This window comes from Tachypleus tridentatus, chromosome 8, assembly GCF_004210375.1.
Source record: "Tachypleus tridentatus isolate NWPU-2018 chromosome 8, ASM421037v1, whole genome shotgun sequence".
In the NCBI taxonomy this organism is placed as follows: Eukaryota; Metazoa; Arthropoda; class Merostomata; order Xiphosura; family Limulidae; genus Tachypleus; species Tachypleus tridentatus.
Window position 1 is genome coordinate 98,017,813 of NC_134832.1, and position 19,773 is coordinate 98,037,585.

General features: G+C 33.4%; 1 protein-coding gene across 1 annotated transcript in view; it reads right to left on the bottom strand.

The window, feature by feature from the left end:
- Positions 1-10,892: 10,892 nt before the first annotated feature.
- The window catches only part of LOC143223019 (uncharacterized), a 48,998-nt gene continuing 40,117 nt past the window's right edge, over positions 10,893-19,773 (bottom strand). Inside the window, exons 4-6 of the mRNA XM_076450373.1 lie at positions 16,502-16,530; positions 13,386-13,638; positions 10,893-11,918 (exon numbers count right to left, since the gene is read on the bottom strand). Coding sequence (XP_076306488.1) covers positions 11,881-11,918; positions 13,386-13,638; positions 16,502-16,530 — 320 coding nt within the window. The 3' untranslated portion in view covers positions 10,893-11,880. The remainder of the gene's footprint in view (positions 11,919-13,385; positions 13,639-16,501; positions 16,531-19,773) is intronic.

Below are 19,773 nucleotides of genomic sequence, written 5' to 3' on the forward strand. Positions count from 1 at the left end.
CTCCCAGCCGTGGGGGCTTTATAATGTGACGGTCAATCCCACTATTCGTTGGTAAAAGAGTAGCCCAAGAGTTGGCGGTGGGTGGTGATGACTAACTGCCTTCTCTCTGGTCTTACACTGCTAAATTAGGGACGGCTAGCACAGATACCCCTCGAGTAGCTTTGTGCGAAATTCCAAAACAAACAAACAGTTAATGGTTTTTTCGTGTAACTTATATGTTATTATGTACCAATGTAACCCACAATGTTATGAGTGTTTGGTACATAAAAAAATATAAAAATGAGTTGAATAACCATTAATATTCATGTGGAATGTCATCACTATTTCTAGAATTATTTTCTTTGTAGTTTTATTTTAAGCTTATCACTCAAAGATATACAAAGACTATTTATTATCTTTAAGCCATGCTTAATTATGATTGACTTTGACTTACGAACTACAATACGACAAGTGTGACAAACATCTACCATCAAGTCGTCGGCTAATCCTGTCTAACCAAATAAAGGGTTCAACCCCGTTAGTCTTACAACCCCCACAGCCTCATAATGTAGACTGAGATTTCCCAGCTGCGGAATGAGGACCATGAATTCATGGGTTCACAGTAATGGAATGTTAACATCTAGGTAACATCCAACGCCTCATTTGTTCTCTAAAATATTAAGTAGAGAATTGTTCAATATCAAAAATAATTCCTTTGTTCTTCTAGGACACTCGACTCGTAATCTGAGGGTTGAGAGCTCGAATCTCCATCACACCAAACATGCTCGCCCTTTTATCTGTGGAGGCGTTATTATGTCAATCCCACTATTCGTTAGTAAAAGAGTAGCCCAAAAGTTGGCGATGGCTAGTTATCACTAGCTGCCTTCTCTCTAGTTTTTAGCTGTTAAATTAGCGATGGCTAGCGCAGATAGCCTCAGTGTAGCTTTGTGTGAAAGTTCAAAAACAAGAAACAAATTGATGATAACCGGGAAATGTTTACTTTCTTCTTTAAATATACCAGTAGGACTTGTACCGTCGGCAATATAACTGTTATAACAGTGTGTATAGTCAATCAGCAGAAACGGTTACATTAGTCCTTGGTCAACTCTGCAAAGGGGTTTTTGTCTGTATGTCTGTTTGTTTGTCTTTGAAGAACATTGCCCCTGTTCATTATGTTAGAAAAACACACAGGTTCAAGAAGTCCTTTGAAACTATTATAGAAAATACATAAATACAAACATAAACACAGTATATTTAAACTAATAACAAAAAACCCTGAGACTCCAGAATTGATTATATTAATGACAACAGGGAAGAGTTGATGTTATTATTTAGTTTTTGGTGATCATTGAAAATGGAAAGGCTTTCTTTAATAAAGAGTTCGTAATCTGTGGCTTCGGAGTTGAGAATTTTAAAGTTTTTTAGAAGTATTGGGTGGTTGTTATTTACATCGTACAGTCGGACAGAAGACTTGGGTGGTTCAGTTAGTTCATATCTCATGTGCAGTATTTGTAGGTGGCATGTAGTTTTACCAACATAGGTAGCTTTACGGGTATATATATGTGTGCCGCAAGTGTGTTTATATACTTTGCACGAAGGGATTGGAATGGGTAGAACATATCAGGTTCAAACATATTTTTAATTATAAATGTTGACGTAAACACGAAACCTAGTGTGACTTTTCGGTAGATTTTAATTTACTTGTTAATAAAAGTGTTCGTGTAATAAATTAAGGGGATAATCATTACTTTGTAATATGTTTTGAATTTTTGAAATTTCTGAGTGAAGACAGAAGTAGCAGGAATATACGCTTCGTTTGCAGGATTTAGAAAAACGTGTGTTTGAAGAGGTCTGGTATGAAACTGTCGAAACGAGTGTATAAGCTCAGTAAATGCTTTCTTAGGGTAACAGATGTTGCAAAGAGATTCATTATATTGATTATTTGAACGTCTAAAAAACTAAGTTATTGTCTCTTTCCATTTCGTATGTAACTTTTTTACAAGGATGTTGGGAGTTTAGGTATTCTAAAACTTCTTGGTGTGATCGGTGTTATGAAAGAGTAGAAAAGTGTCATCAAAGTAACTTCTATATAACACTATATAACAAGAGGACAATTATTCAGCCATTGAAGTTCGTAATAACAAAAAATCGGACCTAGAGGTGACTCCATTGCACTCCGTCTATATAGTCATAATGATGACCATTAAAAACAAAATGATTGCTCTTGAGGGCCATATTAAGAAGCTTTTGTGGTTGAAGTTAGAATGCAGAGCATTTTTGGAAGGGAATAACTGTTTAATTGTTTCCTGAAGTGGGATGTTAGTGAATGAGGACTGAATATCAAAACTGACCATAACTAATTGGTTTGCCAGAGGAAATTTGGATATCTCTTGAACAAATGAAAAGAAAAATCTTTAACAGTAAATTCGTTCTTAGTTAATATGTCAGCTTTGTGTATTTAGCAAGTTTGTAGGTGTAGGAACCAAGAAAAGCTAGAATAAGTCAGTAGGATAAACCTTTTCTGTGTATTTTCGGTAAGCTATACATAAGACGAGGGCGGGAGCCTCTAGGATAAAGTTCTGCAAATGTGATATCAGAGCTGAGTTTACAATTTCCAAATTTCTTAAAATCAGTTGAAGTTTGAGAGTAAGCCTAAGCCAATCATTATAGAGAGTCTCAAACATCGTTTTTTCATATAATATGATCATGATCTGTAGTGCAATAAGAGTTTTTTGTGGCAATGACTATCGAGACATGATAGATATTTCAAGGTGTTTACGACTAATATTTCTGTTCGGAACTTAACTCCCATTTATTGTTTATAGTCATTTATAAGAAGGTTGTTACCTGTGATGTTGTTAAAGGTAATTATTACTAAAAACTTTTTGACCTGGCAATTTATATGACATCGTAACAGCTTTTATCAAACTACAATGTAGCTTGGTAAACTTCCACGATTTTAGTCTTTAAATTCTTTATCGCACAAATAAGTTAAGGCTGCAGACTTAATTAACAAGAAATTTATTATTTACACATATATGAGTTTTTGACCTAAAGACAGCACATTAAACTGTAACATTCATATAGCGCATGTGTATATTCATCATTGGTGTTTACTTGTCTTAAAGCAAAACCACATTGGACCTATATATTGTGTCATTCATGGGGATTGAACCTGAAATTTTAGAGTTGTATTTTAGTAAATTTTCTATCGCTAAATCATTGATGGTCTTATATTGTTTTAGCGCAGACAGCCATCGTTTAGCTTTGCGCGAAATTTAAAAACTAAGAAACTTGCATTGTTTTACTGCGCTAGTAAATCCTTATTAGTTCATTAAAGAGTGTTACCATATTGTTTGTCTCAGTAAGTCACCAGTGGTGCATGAAATCGAATGTTAGTAAAATTGTGGAAGCATTAAATATTTTTAAAACCATGATATGTTTTCCATTTCATCCTTATGAATTCATGATGCCAGAAAAAACTTGCTTATCATTCGCTCATACCAACCTCACAAGTTTCAGACCACGCTAAGCAAATCAAACGGTCGAGACTGAAAGAATCTTAGTTAAGTTTTACTTTAAGAATCACTTTAGTCACAAGTTATTCCAATAAAAGATTTGGAGGATGAACGGAGCGCTCACATCTTGTCATATTGATATCTTAGCTCCTTGAAAAAAGAAAAAAAAATGGTTGCTTTAGAGGGCACTGAAAACATAATTATATATAATTATTTTTTATTCTTCACGCACGTCCGCCTGTTACTCTGAATTCTTAGCTTTTAAGACATGCCAAAATAATTTTTATTTTGTCAGTACGATTGACTTGTGGATAATAGTAAAATTTCATTCAAAAGTTGATGTACACTACTTGCAGTACATTCTTAGGACTGGATGATATTTTAGTGAGATGTTGCGCTATCCCTCTTCATGTACACTACTTGCAGTACATCCTTAGGACTGGATGATATCCTAGTGAGATGTTGCACTATCCCTCTTCATGTACACTACTTGCAGTACATCCTTAGGACTGGATGATATCCTAGTGAGATGTTGCACTATCCCTCTTCATGTACACTACTTGCAGTACATCCTTAGGACTGGATGGTATCCTAGTGAGATGTTGCGCTATCCCTCTTCATGTACACTACTTGCAGTACATTCTTAGGACTTGATGATATCCTAGTGAGATGTTGCACTATCCCTCTTCATGTACACTACTTGCAGTACATCTTTAGGACTGGATGATATCCTAGTGAGATGTTGCACTATCCCTCTTCATGTACACTACTTGCCGTACATCTTTAGGACTGGATGATATCCTAGTGAGATGTTGCACTATCCCTCTTCATGTACACTACTTGCAGTACATCTTTAGGACTGGATGATATCTTAGTGAGATGTTGCACTATCCCTCTTCATGTACACTACTTGCAGTACATCTTTAGGACTGGATGATATCCTAGTGAGATGTTGCACTATCCTTCTTCCACTTTACTAGGCCATCTTCTAGTTATTTTTAAATTGGTACGGTTGGAGAAGACATTTGAAAATCCACAACATTTGACTGTTGTCATACCTTTAGTAAAGCCTAGAAACGTGAAGATTCTACCCAATTTTAGACTTATTACCATGATTTGCTGTCTGTGTAAAGTTTTGAGGGGAATGATTAATGTTTATTTTGTTTCTTTCCTTGAAGAGAACAACTTCTTGTCCATTTTTTTTTGTTATTGCAAGCAGAAATATCTGGGGCCAGCTGAATCAGATAGAAACATCAAATAGAAAAGATTTTCTCAATACTGAATATGCAATGCAAGTATTTGTTTCATCTTGTGGAGACTAGACTATATTCTGAATGTTACATCTTCTAATATTAAGAGTAATGCCATTGGTAAACAACACTTGTGCAACAGCTACAGATAATTCTCAGTTACATGTGTGAAAGGCTGATTTATTTAAGCAGTATAGAATGGGTTATGTCTGTCTGCATACCACGGTATCAGAACGCGGTTTCTAGGGTTGTAACTCCGCCAACATACCGCTGTGCCACCGAGGTATGTCATGGTAGGACTTGAGATATGAAGATTATTTTTGTTGTCATTTAAATCTCGCTGTTTGCGTTTGTAATTAGCTTTTCAAAAATATTGATCAATGTATTCATAACATATTCCCGTTTATAATATGAATGACATTTTTGTTTTTACTTATTATGCAAAATATTGAAGTCTGTGTGTTTTTTTATAGCAAAGCCACATCTAGCTATCTGCTACGTCCACCGAGGGGAATCGAATTCTAAATTTTAACGTTGTAAATCCAAATCTTACCACTGTACCAGCGGGATACATTGAAGTCTCTAGTTTCCACATAGGAAATGTATAATTTAACTCAGCTTTCATGGAGAAATGATTGATTTTTTTCTTTAGATGGCATTATTTTCAGAAATAAAGAATTAATAGCGTCATTCAAGCTGAAAAAACAACAACATTGACTAATTCCTTGAGCTATGATTTTGTAGAATGTATTCAAAAACCGGAAAAAATTCTTGCGAGATGACGCTAGTGGTCATACGAACAAGACTTATTCTGACAAATTGGAAGATAAAGAAAATGAACCAACTACGTAAAATAAGCAACGTTTTCACCAAATATTTTCCGGTGATGGTTAACTTGGTGCTGTTTTATGGTTGGCCAAATAGAACAGGTATAGAAAATGTTAAATCTTTGCATAGAATATCGGCATGAATCACCATACAAAGGATCTGACGAAAACATCATCAGAAGTTCTAAGATAACGTTAGGGGTGAAATGATTCTTCGTTTCTTGAAGGCTTAAAGAATTATTGTTTGAAATCGTTTTAGGAATTAAAACTTTGCTATTTCAAGTTTGTTAATTTTTAATGAAGTTTTGTTTGGATCTCGCACAAATTTACACGACGGTTATCGCTGTCAGCCATCCCTAATTTGTTGGTGAAAGAATAGAGGTAAAACATCTAGTCATCATCACTCGCCACCAACCTTTGGGCTACTTTTTTGCCAACGAATAGTGGGATTGACCGCACATTATAACGCCCCCACGGCTGAAAGGGCGAGCATGTTTGGTGTGATCGGGATTCGAACCCGCGACCCTCGGATTACGAGTCGAGCGCCTTAACACACTTGGCCATGCCGGGCTTTGCCTACAGGAATTTGATAACTGCTGGGTAAAATGTATTTACTACGGTTGACAGTATTGTCTGTAATGTATTATCAATATTGCTAGCATCGCACTCTTTAAGTATTTCACACTTTACAGTGCTTTCTCAAGCTAATAGCAGCCGGAAAGATAATTAAAATAAATAAAAAGTTAATGTCTGCCCATGAATTTTATTATTGTTAATTTATTATTTTACTTTACACGTAATATTTTTGATTTAAAAAAAATGAAGATAACTTGTGGTATTTAATATTCATTTTTCTTTATTAAATCATGAAGTTTAAGCAAAAATAATTTACAATAAATTTTGACTTTTTCTGTACAAAATACTTATAATGCTTACCATAAGTTTGTTTGTTTGTTTTTTAAATTTCGCACAAAGCTATTCGAGGGCTATCTCTGCTAGCCATCCCTAATTTAGCAGTGTAAGACTAGAGGGAAGGCAACTAGTCATCACCACCCACCGCCAACTCTTGGGCTACTCTTTTACCAACGAATGGTGGGATTGACCGTCACTTTATAACGCCCCCACAGCTGAAAGGGCGAGCATGTTTGGCGCGAAGGGGATGAGAACCCGCGACCCTCAGATTACGAGTCGCACGACTTAACACGCTTGCCATGCCCGGCCACTTACTATAAGCTTGCCAAATTTTATAAAGATACATAAATCGTATTGTATCGGACGATGCATGGATACATTCGTATCACGGTTACATGATAAGACTATCTTATCGCTGTATCGTCACATATTTATTTATGCCCATCTGAAACAGTAGTATTTAACCCACTTAGCGATGTTGGAGGAATTACTTGTCCCCACAGGTCTCCGAAGTTAGCTTTAGTATTATCCTGTTTGTGCAGAGATTTCTTTTGCAAGCCTTTTACGTAGGACTCGTTATTTGGTTGCAAATATAGTTTTTGCAGTACCGAATACAGTGATGCTAGTCATGTTATTATAGAAGATAAGGTAACATGAATAATTGGTCAAATGATTGTTTGTTTGTTTGTTTTTCAATTTCAGGCAAAGCTATATAAGGGCTATCTGCGCTAGCCATCCCTAACATAGCAGTGTAAGAGGAAAGGCAACTCGTAAACCCCACCAATGGCCAACTCTTGAACTACTCTATAAACCAATAAATAGTGGGATTGACATTATAACTCCTCCACGGCTGAAAGGGCGAGCATGTTTGATGTTAAATGGATTCGAACCCGCGACCCGCAGACTACTATTAGAATGTCTTAACCACCTGGCCATTTAAATTAAAATCTTGTCTTAACTATAACTTCTCTTATTACTGCAGTAAAAATACAATTTGTTTATCGTAAAATATCAAACTTTTACTTACTTTTCTTCTATATTAGTCTTAGTGATAGGTTTCACGATTTTGCAATTTTTTCTAATTTTATATTTAAAACTGCGCCAAAAAGAAGCAGATTAGTGTTTCAGAAATAAATTGTCTTTTTAAGGGCTTTCAAAAACAGACAAGTTCATTTTATTTATAAGTTGTACATAATTTATATATAGAGCACAATGTATTTTTTATTTTAGTAATTATGTGTCTTTAGCTACTGAAATATTGATGCTTATCTCTGTTTGACGTTGCTGATAAAGAGTTACATGGATGCGAAGACAGGCCTGGCATGGCCAAGCGCGTAAGTCGTGCGACTCGTAATCTGAAAGTCGCGGGTTCGCATCCCCGTCGCGCCAAATATGCTAGCCTTTTCAGCGGTGGGGGCGTTATAAAGTGACGGTCAATCCCACTATTCGTTGGTAAAAGAGTAGCCCAAGAGTTGGCGGTGGGTGGTGATGACTAGCTGCCTTCCCTCTAGTTTTACACTGCTAAATTAGGGACGGCTGGCACAGATAGCCCTCGTGTAGCTTTGTGCGAAATTCCAAAACAAACAAAGGATGCAAAGAAAAAAGTCAACACCAAAGATAAAGTCCATTGCAAAACGTAATGTATTATGAAGGGGAAAATATCTTTAAAGTATTATGTAACAAAACATTTGCATCTCTGATACTGAAAACAGCGAGAAAAACATAGTGGAGAAATAACATTCAAACTAGGGCAGTAAAATATAATATATCAGTTTCTTGTTCATGTTTTATTACGTTAGAAATAGGATTTTATTATACGACATATGAAATAATGAATAAGAGCACATACGATAAAAGACAAATATGAAACCAATAATGCGGTTGCTTAGAAATTTGCAGACATTAAAAAAAAACAAAAAACACTCACTTTAATAATAAATGTATCTACATCTGTAAGACTAACAACTACGAGCCCGGCATGGCCAGATGGGTTAAAGCGTTCGACTCGTAATCTGAAGGTCGCTGGTTCAAATCCCGCTCGCACCAAACATGCTCACCATTTCAGCCGTGAGTGTGTTATAATGTTACGGTCAATCCTACTATTCGTTGGTAAAAGAGTAGCCCAAGAGTTGGCGGTGGGTGGTGATGACTAGCTGCCTCAGACCGAAAATTCTAATTTACCGTTTTGATAATGACAGGTGTGACAAATCGACCACTGGCGCAATCATTCTCGAGTACACAGTGGTACGTCTGTTGAATTACAACACTAGAAACCGAATTTCAATACTAGTGGTGAGCAGAGCACAGACGCTCTATTATGTAGCTTTGTGCTTAACTTCATACAAACAGAAATTCCGCTGTTCCACTAGGGAGGGCAAGTTATGGTAGCCGAAGGCAATAAACCACATGGTATGTTTTTGTAAATAAGTGTATAAGCTACAGAATTCGTATTCAAACTGATATTTATACAGGGAATAACTGCTTTAATTCAAGTCTAAAGTTCCTGAATAGTTATTAATATTTCTTGAGATTCAATAGTCAACGAGAAATCCACTTTAAAATCCTTGTTTCTTCTCAGAATCTGGATATGATCACTTACTGAATTGGTACGATCACTTACTAAAGATTACTATTTTTATTTTTGTTTTCTAGTTGAATGGGTTTATAATAACTCTGCAAATAAGAATCAACTTCCAAATGGATGATTCATGAAATTACTATACTTCATCTATTAGTACAAACCTAACCTAAATATGGCGAAAACCAGTATTAACAGCTTTATTTATTAAGATTAATGCTTTGGTTAATATGATAGGTGGAGAAAGATACATAAGTCGTCTGCAGTGACTGATTTAAAACGTGTAGTTTCACCTAAAATGAACTATTTTTTGTAATATCCCATTTCCTTTTCTACTGTCATCGAAAAGATAAAAATTCAACACAAAGAATTTTCTTTATTTGAAATATGAATGCATACAGTTTTTCACACACAATACACACAATGTATTTGTCATATTATATTATACACTGATAAATGTAAAACAAAATTAGAAGAACAGCTACTTATTACAAATATCATGTCGCCCACTCCATTATACATTTTATAATAACTTGTTTTATGTATCAACCGTGCAGATTCTAACAGCAAAATTTCATTCACATTATTGTTCTGTTTTTATTCGTTTAGTTATCATTTCGTAATGTATTTCATGTTCACTCAGTTTGCCCTCTCTCTAACGGGTACTTCGTTTACACAGGTTGATACTTTTACACAAGCTTTAAATTACTTTTAAGATCTTCATTTCACTTAAGCGTTAATTGTGAGAACGTCATTCAACATAAATTTTAAATTCTTAGTATAGCTTAACTTCATTTAGTTGTAAAATCTCTAACGTCACTTTTAGCTCAAGATTGTTTTCGTGTAATATTGGTATCATTTATTAGTTTTGATGACCTTTTTGTATTAGAACTTTTGTATTAGATATAGAAATTATTAGATGAAAGTTGAGATTATTTTGACAGGAGATACTAGCTAATTTATTAATTGTAAATTTAAACTACCATTGATTATTTTTAATTGTAACAGAAAATAAGTTAAAAGTAAGCTTAAAATATAATATGTTTAAAAGTTTAACTTTTATTATTCTGTTTAAGATATTAACACTATCATGCTTCAGGCAAAACTGATGTCGTAACCAACATCAACTGTCTTAATAATCATGTTGAATTACTAGCTGTTTCATATTGTTGTATCAACTTGACAAGAAGCTAATTTCATTATTCTACGTAACTAATGTCCTTTGATAAACACTGTTAACCTAAATATTAGCTGTAGTTCGATGGCGCTGAGAAAAATATACTATTGAAAAATCTGACTTGAAATCTATTTAATATCAAAGGAGCAACATTCCAATATTAAATAACTAAGAGTATATATGAGCTATTGATAGACTTTTATAATATTCACACTTGTCTAGAATGAGTTACAGATAAAGTAAGTGTTCACATTACGACTTACATGTAACAAAGCAAATGAAATGAGAAATTGTGTAAACGTTGCAAGCAAGATATATATTTAAAAACGGCTGGTATAGGTTGAGAAAATTTTCTCAACTCATACTAGCCGTTTTTAATTAAATAGTTTTCTCTAAAAGTGGGTTTTCTCGTCATCACGGGGTTGCAAGCAGGACTTCCTGAGTGCCATCTGTCAATAAACTTGATAGTTTCTTCCTTTAACTGACACATTTCTGTTTTAAAAGGCAATGTCTGTTTCTGAAATTACTTGAAATGAAAACTGGTTTACTCTGAATATTTACTAATATTTCTGTATTAGTTGTTGTTTTTTGTTATTGCTTATAATGTGGCCTTTATGAGCAATTTTAGTAATCTTTCAAAGTATTTTTCCCTTGAGTTAGCTCTTTACAAAAATACCTGTAAGCTTACGCCTTTGGTATTGAGCTTCCTTCTACTGTTTTTTTTTTTATCAAAATTCACTTTTCATGAAACACCTAATGTGCATTTATTTTATGCAAGTTTTACACAGCCACAAACATTCAGAAAAAATATAGAAATGCAATTTATTTATACAGGTTCACATTATAATTGCTCTATTTTGAACACTGTAAAAGTCCGCTATAGAAAATATACCAATTATAATTAGAATGTACAGTGTTTTTACTAAGATATTCCATGCAGCTAAAATAAATGCAACTAACACTTATATTATTTATTGTTTTATCTAAACAACATTTAATAACTTCCTGTACCACTGTTTTATAATAAGACTCTGAAAATACTATAACATAAGAAATTATACGGTATTCTACTGAAAATACTGAGAAACAACAATCAGCAAGGGTAGGGCTAAAACTCCTACTTGTTTTCATACAAGTAAATCTCGATATTAATCTTAAAATATAAAATAATTCATCAGGATATCACCAGCTTTAATGCTGCTAGAAGTAGTAAACAAATACAACTATTCCTCTACCTAAACTAAATATTTCCTCTGATAAATCATCGACTCCTATTAACAAAATAAGATGAATATTTAGATGTTTGTTCACGAGTGTGTGTGAGGGCAAGCAGAGGAATGATTGCGTCAACATTACGAATCAGTCAAATCAAAGAGGAATTGTAAAACAAACAAAGTGTAATGGAAATTTTTAATTATCATGAACAAGTGCAGGTAGGTTTGGAAAACGTAATTATTATAGGTAGGCGTGTATTTAACGACGAGATATTGTTTCCGGCAGTTTACAAATTCCAATTTGGTTCTTGTTATTTTTCCTTTTATTTTCAACTGATGACTCTTCAAAGTGACATACGAGGCTTTCTCCACACATACAAGTTTCACGACATCTTCGACCCAAGCCTAATTGAACCTTTTGACATTTAGATGTTTTTCCATTTTTTACTCTGGCAACAGAATCCTGTTTGAATGTAGAACACATCAAACACGTAAGTTCACATTTTATAGAGGTTTTAACGTCTACAAACTAGAACGTTTCATTAAGCTTTTGTAAATGTCATTTTGTGTGAACTAAATAAAAAACTGTAGATGAAAATCTTATTGTGACCCCTTTATTATATTTATAATATCATTTGCAAGAAACTTATAGTGGTAAAACAAAAGAAACACGAAATGGTAAATAAACTGATACATTGATAATAAAAAATAAATAATATATGAAAATTAATTTTTAAATAATTGAAGAAAGTAGCTCGATGAGATTGTACTATGATTTCTTTAAGAAGTTAATCAAGGCTATTCATAATACATATAAGACATTCGATAAAATTAGTATAATTTCTCAAGAATTGAATTTCAGAACTTTAAATTTTGAACTTATTAGAATACAATTTTATGTCTAAAGAATTTGTTCATACTTCTCATAAAATATATAATTATAGAATTAATCTATTTTTCAGGACCCGTTCCTACGTTTATACAACCCATTTTTTTTTCCACATGAACATGAGCTGAAATGCAATTTATAAAGTAATATATTGAGTGTGTTACATGGGAAGATGTAGCGATAACGAGATTAATCTGTAAAACACTAAATAGTTGTGATCAAGAAAGTCAATAACTTCAGAATAACATAATGGTTTGTACCTATTAATCAAAAATTGTTTATTGTTGGCAATCTGCCAGAGCACATGAGCAGTGGTTATGTAAAAGGAATACATATGTTGCTAAGAAACGCCATGAGTTCTAATTTCTACAATTACAGTTTGAAACGATATCTGGGGACACTTGAAAAGTGCAATTGACAATACAGAAAAAAATCGCACGAGGCAGTTGACTTTAATTGTGTTTTTCTAACAGTAAAAGCTGACGTAATTATATTGTTGCAGCTATTCAACCATTTGCTCATTTGAATCGTATATAAGGACTAATATCATTCAGAGAGTAAGTAAACGCTATTTTTCCCGCATGGCAGCTTTACCATTTCAGTTCTGTAGTTTGCCTTTGAGACGAGCTTAAATATCATGTTTGTTAGAGTAGACTTCTATCACTATCTGTGAAGGAAACACAAACTGCACTCCTCGAAGAATGGGCTATAATCAAAGAAGAAACGGTTTCGTATCTGTGTTCAGAAAACGATCTCGTTAAAGTGTTAAATCACCGTGTACTGTTTCGTCTGCTTTTCATTAAATACCGTCGCAAACATTTTGATATTTTATTTAGACTATATTTACTTCCATTATAAGATGTTCTTAATATAAATTAGCTGCTTCATTGTTCTCTCCTTATCAATAAAAGTGTTAATACCCATACCAGCTGTTCTGAGATACGTATAGTATACTTCTAACTACTTCAATAACTTCATCAAATAAGGTACTTCTAACAAGATAAACGTTTATACTTTTCCAATTTATTCGTTACCACTTACCCGATTTGCAATCAGCGTTAGATGTGCACAAGTCCTTTTTTATCTCGTGAATTATTTCATTGTTTTTGGTTTCAATAAGAGATTCCATGTCACCCACACCAGGATCTACTAGTTTGGTTACTTTCGCAGCTCTGGAAGAGTCTCCAGTTTCTTTTTCTTGAGATACTGTCTTTGGTTTTATCCCATTTATATACACGATAAAATCGTCTCCTTTTCCCTTGTGATGCTTTGGCTCTTTTACCAGGTTTATTGTCTACAGAAAGTAAATCAAATGAAACCTGTAAGGTTTATTGACAGCAACTCATTAATGTATCTTGTTTTGAAACATATTTATTAAAAATGTGTTCTACAAATTATAAATGACATTCTGCTGTTTACACACATTAATGGACTTTATTATGACAACATTAGATAAAATGGCTATAAAATATGGATATAATGGGATTATTCTCACTGGGTTAAAATGAATTGAATGGGAAAAATACTGTTACGTGCTAGCAGTTGATATTGTAATTGGCTGTCATCTAACCCTTTAGAAACTGTTACTATCAAATTACAGGCAGTAATACTGTTCTCAATACGTAATGTGGTGAATGCACACCTAGTAGCTCAGACGACAGACATATCGAGGAACGAGGTGTAAAAAAAGAAAGTTGTAGCTTATAAAGGCTATTCTATATCACAGATTGAGGTGATATTTCAGGGTCTATTTGAGCTTAATAGAAATTCTGAAGATGTTATGTAAAATTAGCATTACTTTTTACAGAAATAGTCCTGGTAGGAAATTTTAAACTCTTCAAGAGAATGTTAATTATGTGCTAAGAATAATGGCTCTTTATTTGTAAAAAGACAATTTGCTAATAAATGACTTATCTTTAAAAAACAACTATAAATAAACTTATCTTTAAATAAAGTTAGGTACACATCAGAAAGAAACGGCCTTCGTATAAGCACAGCTGTTTAAGAACCAGTGTTTAGGAGAGATAACTAATAAAGTAATAACGTTTCACAATAATATTCTGGTTAACTTATGGTAACACAACACCAAAATCTACCCTATTAGTTAAAATAAAGAACCCGTGTATTTTGAATCATATTCCATTTTATTTTGTATTTTTTGTGATAATATATTGGTATTGATGATAGATTACTGTAATCATGTATTGTTTGCGACTTTTGTACATTCATCACCTGTGCGACCACAACATTATTTTCTACACCGTGTATCTAAAACCCTTATTAAAGTTAGACATTTATTACCGTGATCCTATTCTGACAAGCTTTGGTCTAAGCAGACAACAACTGCTCATTTGAGAACTTCTTATAAGGATATACATGAACTAAAGAAATCGAGTACGGTTATGTAATAAATAGTAGAAAATATGTTAACAATGCGATTGAATTTTAAATGTTCAATGTTTATTGTCACAACTAAATTTCTGAAAGAGACATTGAAACTTTTAATTTTAACATTTATAAGGAGTTTGGTAGCAAAATACGTTAATACAATGCTATTCAAAAGTTGTGATTAATGTCACACAGCACTATTACCATGGCAGCGAAGAATGGTTAATACGCTGATGTTTAAAGAAGTGACAATAAATATCCTTATTTATCGACACTTATAAAATCTATCGGTTACATCTACTGATATACTTTAAAGAACAAATTTCTGATGAAAGGATGCAACAAACATCTTTTTTTATAAATTTCAGTTAAATTTACAGCTGACTAAACAATTGAATTGAACGAAGTAATCTTATTCAAGTGAAAACTACCGATCTGGTTTAAAGCGGATATTCCTTTTCTATTTTTTACTCCATTATTTGAAATGCCGTTTTATAGAAAGGCAGTTTACAAATTGTAGTTTCATGTTTACCTTCATCAAGTTAGAATTTCTAGGAAGAATAATGAATCTTTTATAAAACATATTAATTTTTTGTTCAAAAATAATTTTTCTTGTTTAGTATACATTATTAACATTTTTTTTTTATAGAAAAAGTTAATCATAAAAACCAAAGCTTAAACAAACACATTAGAAAACTGAAACTTATAAGATTTGTTTTGAATTTCGCGCAAAGCAACTTGAGGGCTATCTGTGCTATCCGCCCGTAATTTTAGCAGTGTAAGACTAGAGGCGGTTTGTGTTTTTTATAGCAAAGCCCTATTGGGCTATGTGCTGAGCTCACCGAGGGGAATCGAACCCCTGATTTTGACGTTGTAAATCCGTAGACTTACCGCTGTACTAGCGGGGACAAGACGAGAGGGAGGGAAGGCAGCTAGTCATTAGCACCCACCGCCAACTTTATAACTACTTTTTTTACCAACAAATACTGAGCCTGAGCGAATATTATAACGCCCTCACAGCTGATAGGGCGAGCATGTTTGGTGTGACAGGAATTCAAACCCGCGACCCTCAGATTACGAGACGAGTGCCTTATCCACTTAGCCATGCCGAATCGAAAAGTATAAGAAGTAGACTGAATGGAACCATGAGTTGAGTATATTCGCTGGTTACTATACTTTTGGTGGTAATATAAAACGCACCAATGGAATAGTAGGAAATGTCTTTCTTTTGTTTTGTAAAAGATGGAGTTTCTAATACACTGGAGCTTAAGAAACATTATTTTACCATTATACTCATGTAATTGTTAGTTAGAAAAGGCCTAAAAAAAACTAAGATATTTATTGAACATTTTATTTCATTATAAGAAAACAATGACTTAAGAATTACGAAAAATATATATAATGTTTACAAATTTATTACGTATAATTATCATAGTTATGGAAACAGAATTAGAAACTCTATAAAATAGGGCATAATCTAAGAGTAGAATCTGACCTTCAGATCTGTGGCATTCTTTGGAAATCAGAATTATGCAAGCAGGTTCATATATTTAAAGTCAACTGAAACTTATCCCTAAATAAACGTCAAACCGAGTTCAACGTTTCCTAACTTGAGTAAGGTCTGAACAGAATAATTACTATATGTGCATGCCCTGTGATTATTTTAAGAATGATACTAACTTTTAGACATTATTTTATTTATTCACAATGTTTATATGAACCAGAATTAAAACAAAAATTCAGTAAAATAACAAATCACAAATACTAACCTTAACTGTTGTGTCTGTGGTTTTCTTTGCTAGAGTGAATGAGAAACAAAGAAAGAAGTAAATAACATACGTATATTTGAATGTTTAAATAATGTGTAAAATAATTGTTATTCATCACGTAAAAATTGAAACTCACAAAAGAAAAATGATTTACGGTAACTTTAGTTTATAAATTGACTTATGTCTGCTCATGAAATATAACCAGTCGCAGTACATTCTGCTCATGAAATATAACCAGTCGCAGTACATTCTGCTCATGAAACATAACCAGTCGCAGTACATTCTGCTCATGAAATATAATCAATCGAAGTACATTCTGTCATAAAAAATATAATCAATCGAAGTACATTTTGCTCATGAAATATAATCAATCGAAGTACATTCTGCTCATGAAATATAACCAGTCGAATTATATTCTGCTCACAACTAAATTCGAACGTAACCTAAGATATTACAGTAGAATATATTAATGTCACTACCATATTGACTAGCTTCCAGAGTAAAGGATATTCATTTCGTTAAACACTTCAAGTAGTATAAATAAAGGAGACAGTGCAACACGTAGTGTAATAATCCTAATGGTTTAGATTAATTACCGCTTAAACTTCTGTGATTCCAGATTCTGTGATGCTCCGAACGCCACGTAGTGAGTAACATTCATTATCCAAGTTACATGTTGATAGACATATTTTGCTAAGATTTCTTTTCTTTGTGTTAGAGCTACAGATATTCACTACCTGACTATACACTATAATAAATCTAATGTTGTATGTTTTCGAAATTAATTAATTTATTCCGATTTTATGAGACTTTCATGGCGGGCCAGAAAATGAAGAAAGTACAATTAACGTGAAGTAAAGAAATTGTAATAAATATAATTAACGATATCACACTATTAACTAGCATACAACGAATCTTTTTATGATCCTTAGTTCGACACATAACAAAAAGTTAATGATTTAATTAGCTGTGAAACGCATATTGAATCCAACTTTTTTCTTGTTTCAGAAGTTCATACAGCTCATACGTTTAAGGCGTCTCTTTCTATTATGTATTAGTTCCGTGACAGAAAACTTGTTGCTCATTATTGTGCATGCAGATAATCAGACAGAGAGGCTTCAGAGATGTACGGGTTGATTAATGGTACAGGAATCATCCTGGCAAACAATGATGCTTGAACCGAAAGTAAGTTCATGTTTAGAATAGAAATTTAAGCTTAAGTCTTATCGCTAACACCAGGGCCAGTAAAATGGTACAACAATTCCGATTAGATCTATAGTGCAAGCTACAGAACAAAGACTAGTTTGATTAATAACGTATATCAGAACATTTTAATCACGTTGAAACTGGGATAAACTGAGTACGAATTTTTTAAATGTGTATAATTCGTCACGTTCTATTAAGCTTATTTAAACTTCCACCATACATTACTTGTCAAACAAACCGAATATGAAATTATCAAGAATGATTTTATCGAGCGAGTTACGTTAAATTAATAATATATTCATTGACGGAAATTAGCTAAATGCTAACAACAGTTTGTATATCGATTCTTGCCCCAAAGTACTTGAAAGTTATATGCATTAGTCGTCTAATTCTAAAGTGATAATCTAGAAAAAAAGCAGCTAGACAAAATCACCCACCGCCAACAAATAGGCTATTCTAATCCCATAGTGGAATGCAGCTGTAACTCTTATAATGTACCGAAATCTTAAATAACGAAGCGCAAATCTGGGATGGTGATAAGAGGAAAAAAATCAGTAAATCCACATATTTTCTAGTTGATAAGGGATCTATTTTACCCTGTGGTAGGACTGTGGATTTTAGAACTGGCGAGCATTTGTGCTTTGTTCTCTGCACTTTGACCTATGAATACGTTAGAAGCGTAATAATAAAATCCCGTTATTTGGTTAAAGTAACTCACTTGTTGACAGATGATAGGTAATACTGCTCTGCTCAGTGGCAACTTTTCCTTTGATTAGTAGTTCACACTTATGGCTGTTGTTTGACGCTAAACACAAAGCTACACAGTGGGCTATCTGTGCTATGCCTACTAAAGGGTATCAAAATCCGGTTTCTAGCATTGTGAGTCCGCAGATGCACTGGGGCAGTATAAAATATATATACAAATTTGGTGTTATAATCGTGTTTTATTTCCATAAATACCATGTTGAAGTAAGTTCTAAGGCAATAGAAGAACATTCCAACTGACGCGTTTACGCTCGAGTATAATTGTGAAATGTTTGATGTTTTGTAATTAAGTACAAAGTTACACAGTAGACAATAGACTGATTGAAATATGAAAGAAACTGCAGGCAAAATCATGTTATAGTAATCTTTGAGTTTGGGCCTTCTTGATCCGGAAGTAACGTATAAATAAAAATATATATATTGTTTGAACCTATTGAACGTCCTTTATGTTTCAAGACAATCGGTTTAGATAAAAGCAAGTGACGCAAACGTGTAATTATTGGAGAGAAGAAAAATAAAACATGGGTAATACAATATGCTTTCCCCCTCTAAGGGAAACCTCAATGCAATAAGTAGGATTAGTCCATCAAATTATTGCAAGCAGGAGTACTTTATTAACACCTCAAGGGATATGCTAATTCATTCAGTTGCCGCGGGTAGGACTACACCATTAAAATCCTACTTTCCCCTCTGATGAAGAAAGGTCTATTTTTGAAAATCTTACAGGTTATAGGAATTCTTCTTTCTTTGTCATAAAATCATGTCGTTATAACTTATTCATTAAAATGAAGAGAAAAAAGGCTAAGAAAAATATTCTTTTTTAGGGCTCGTTGAAGTTTTATGTATCCTTTTCGTCAGCTGTGAATAAGGATCAAATCCTACAAATGGTAGAAAAATCAGGGATATATTAGTTAGTAGTGTACATCAGAAACAAGAAAATATACTCTGTGGAAGACTGTTCTATGAGATATGTAGATGGCTGTTCCTTAAGTGTGGTCAATGCACTGGATATAAAGGAAATGATCACTGTAGCTAGCTTTCTACATACCCCGTTAATAAATGTAAACCGAATCTTCAATTTAACCTGTTTTTAAATATGGTTCTGACAGGCAAAATTGCTAAAACAAAATAAAACTTGAGCTCTGCTAATCATGGATCTGTTCTAATATGTTTGGTGTAAGATTTGACTGCCACTCCTTTATTGCATTCACTGCTTCAATATAATCTCCCAAGTCTAGAAGCTTTGGTCGCTTATTGTAAAATATTTGATTTTGGTTATCAGAGTAGCTAATCATGTTTAG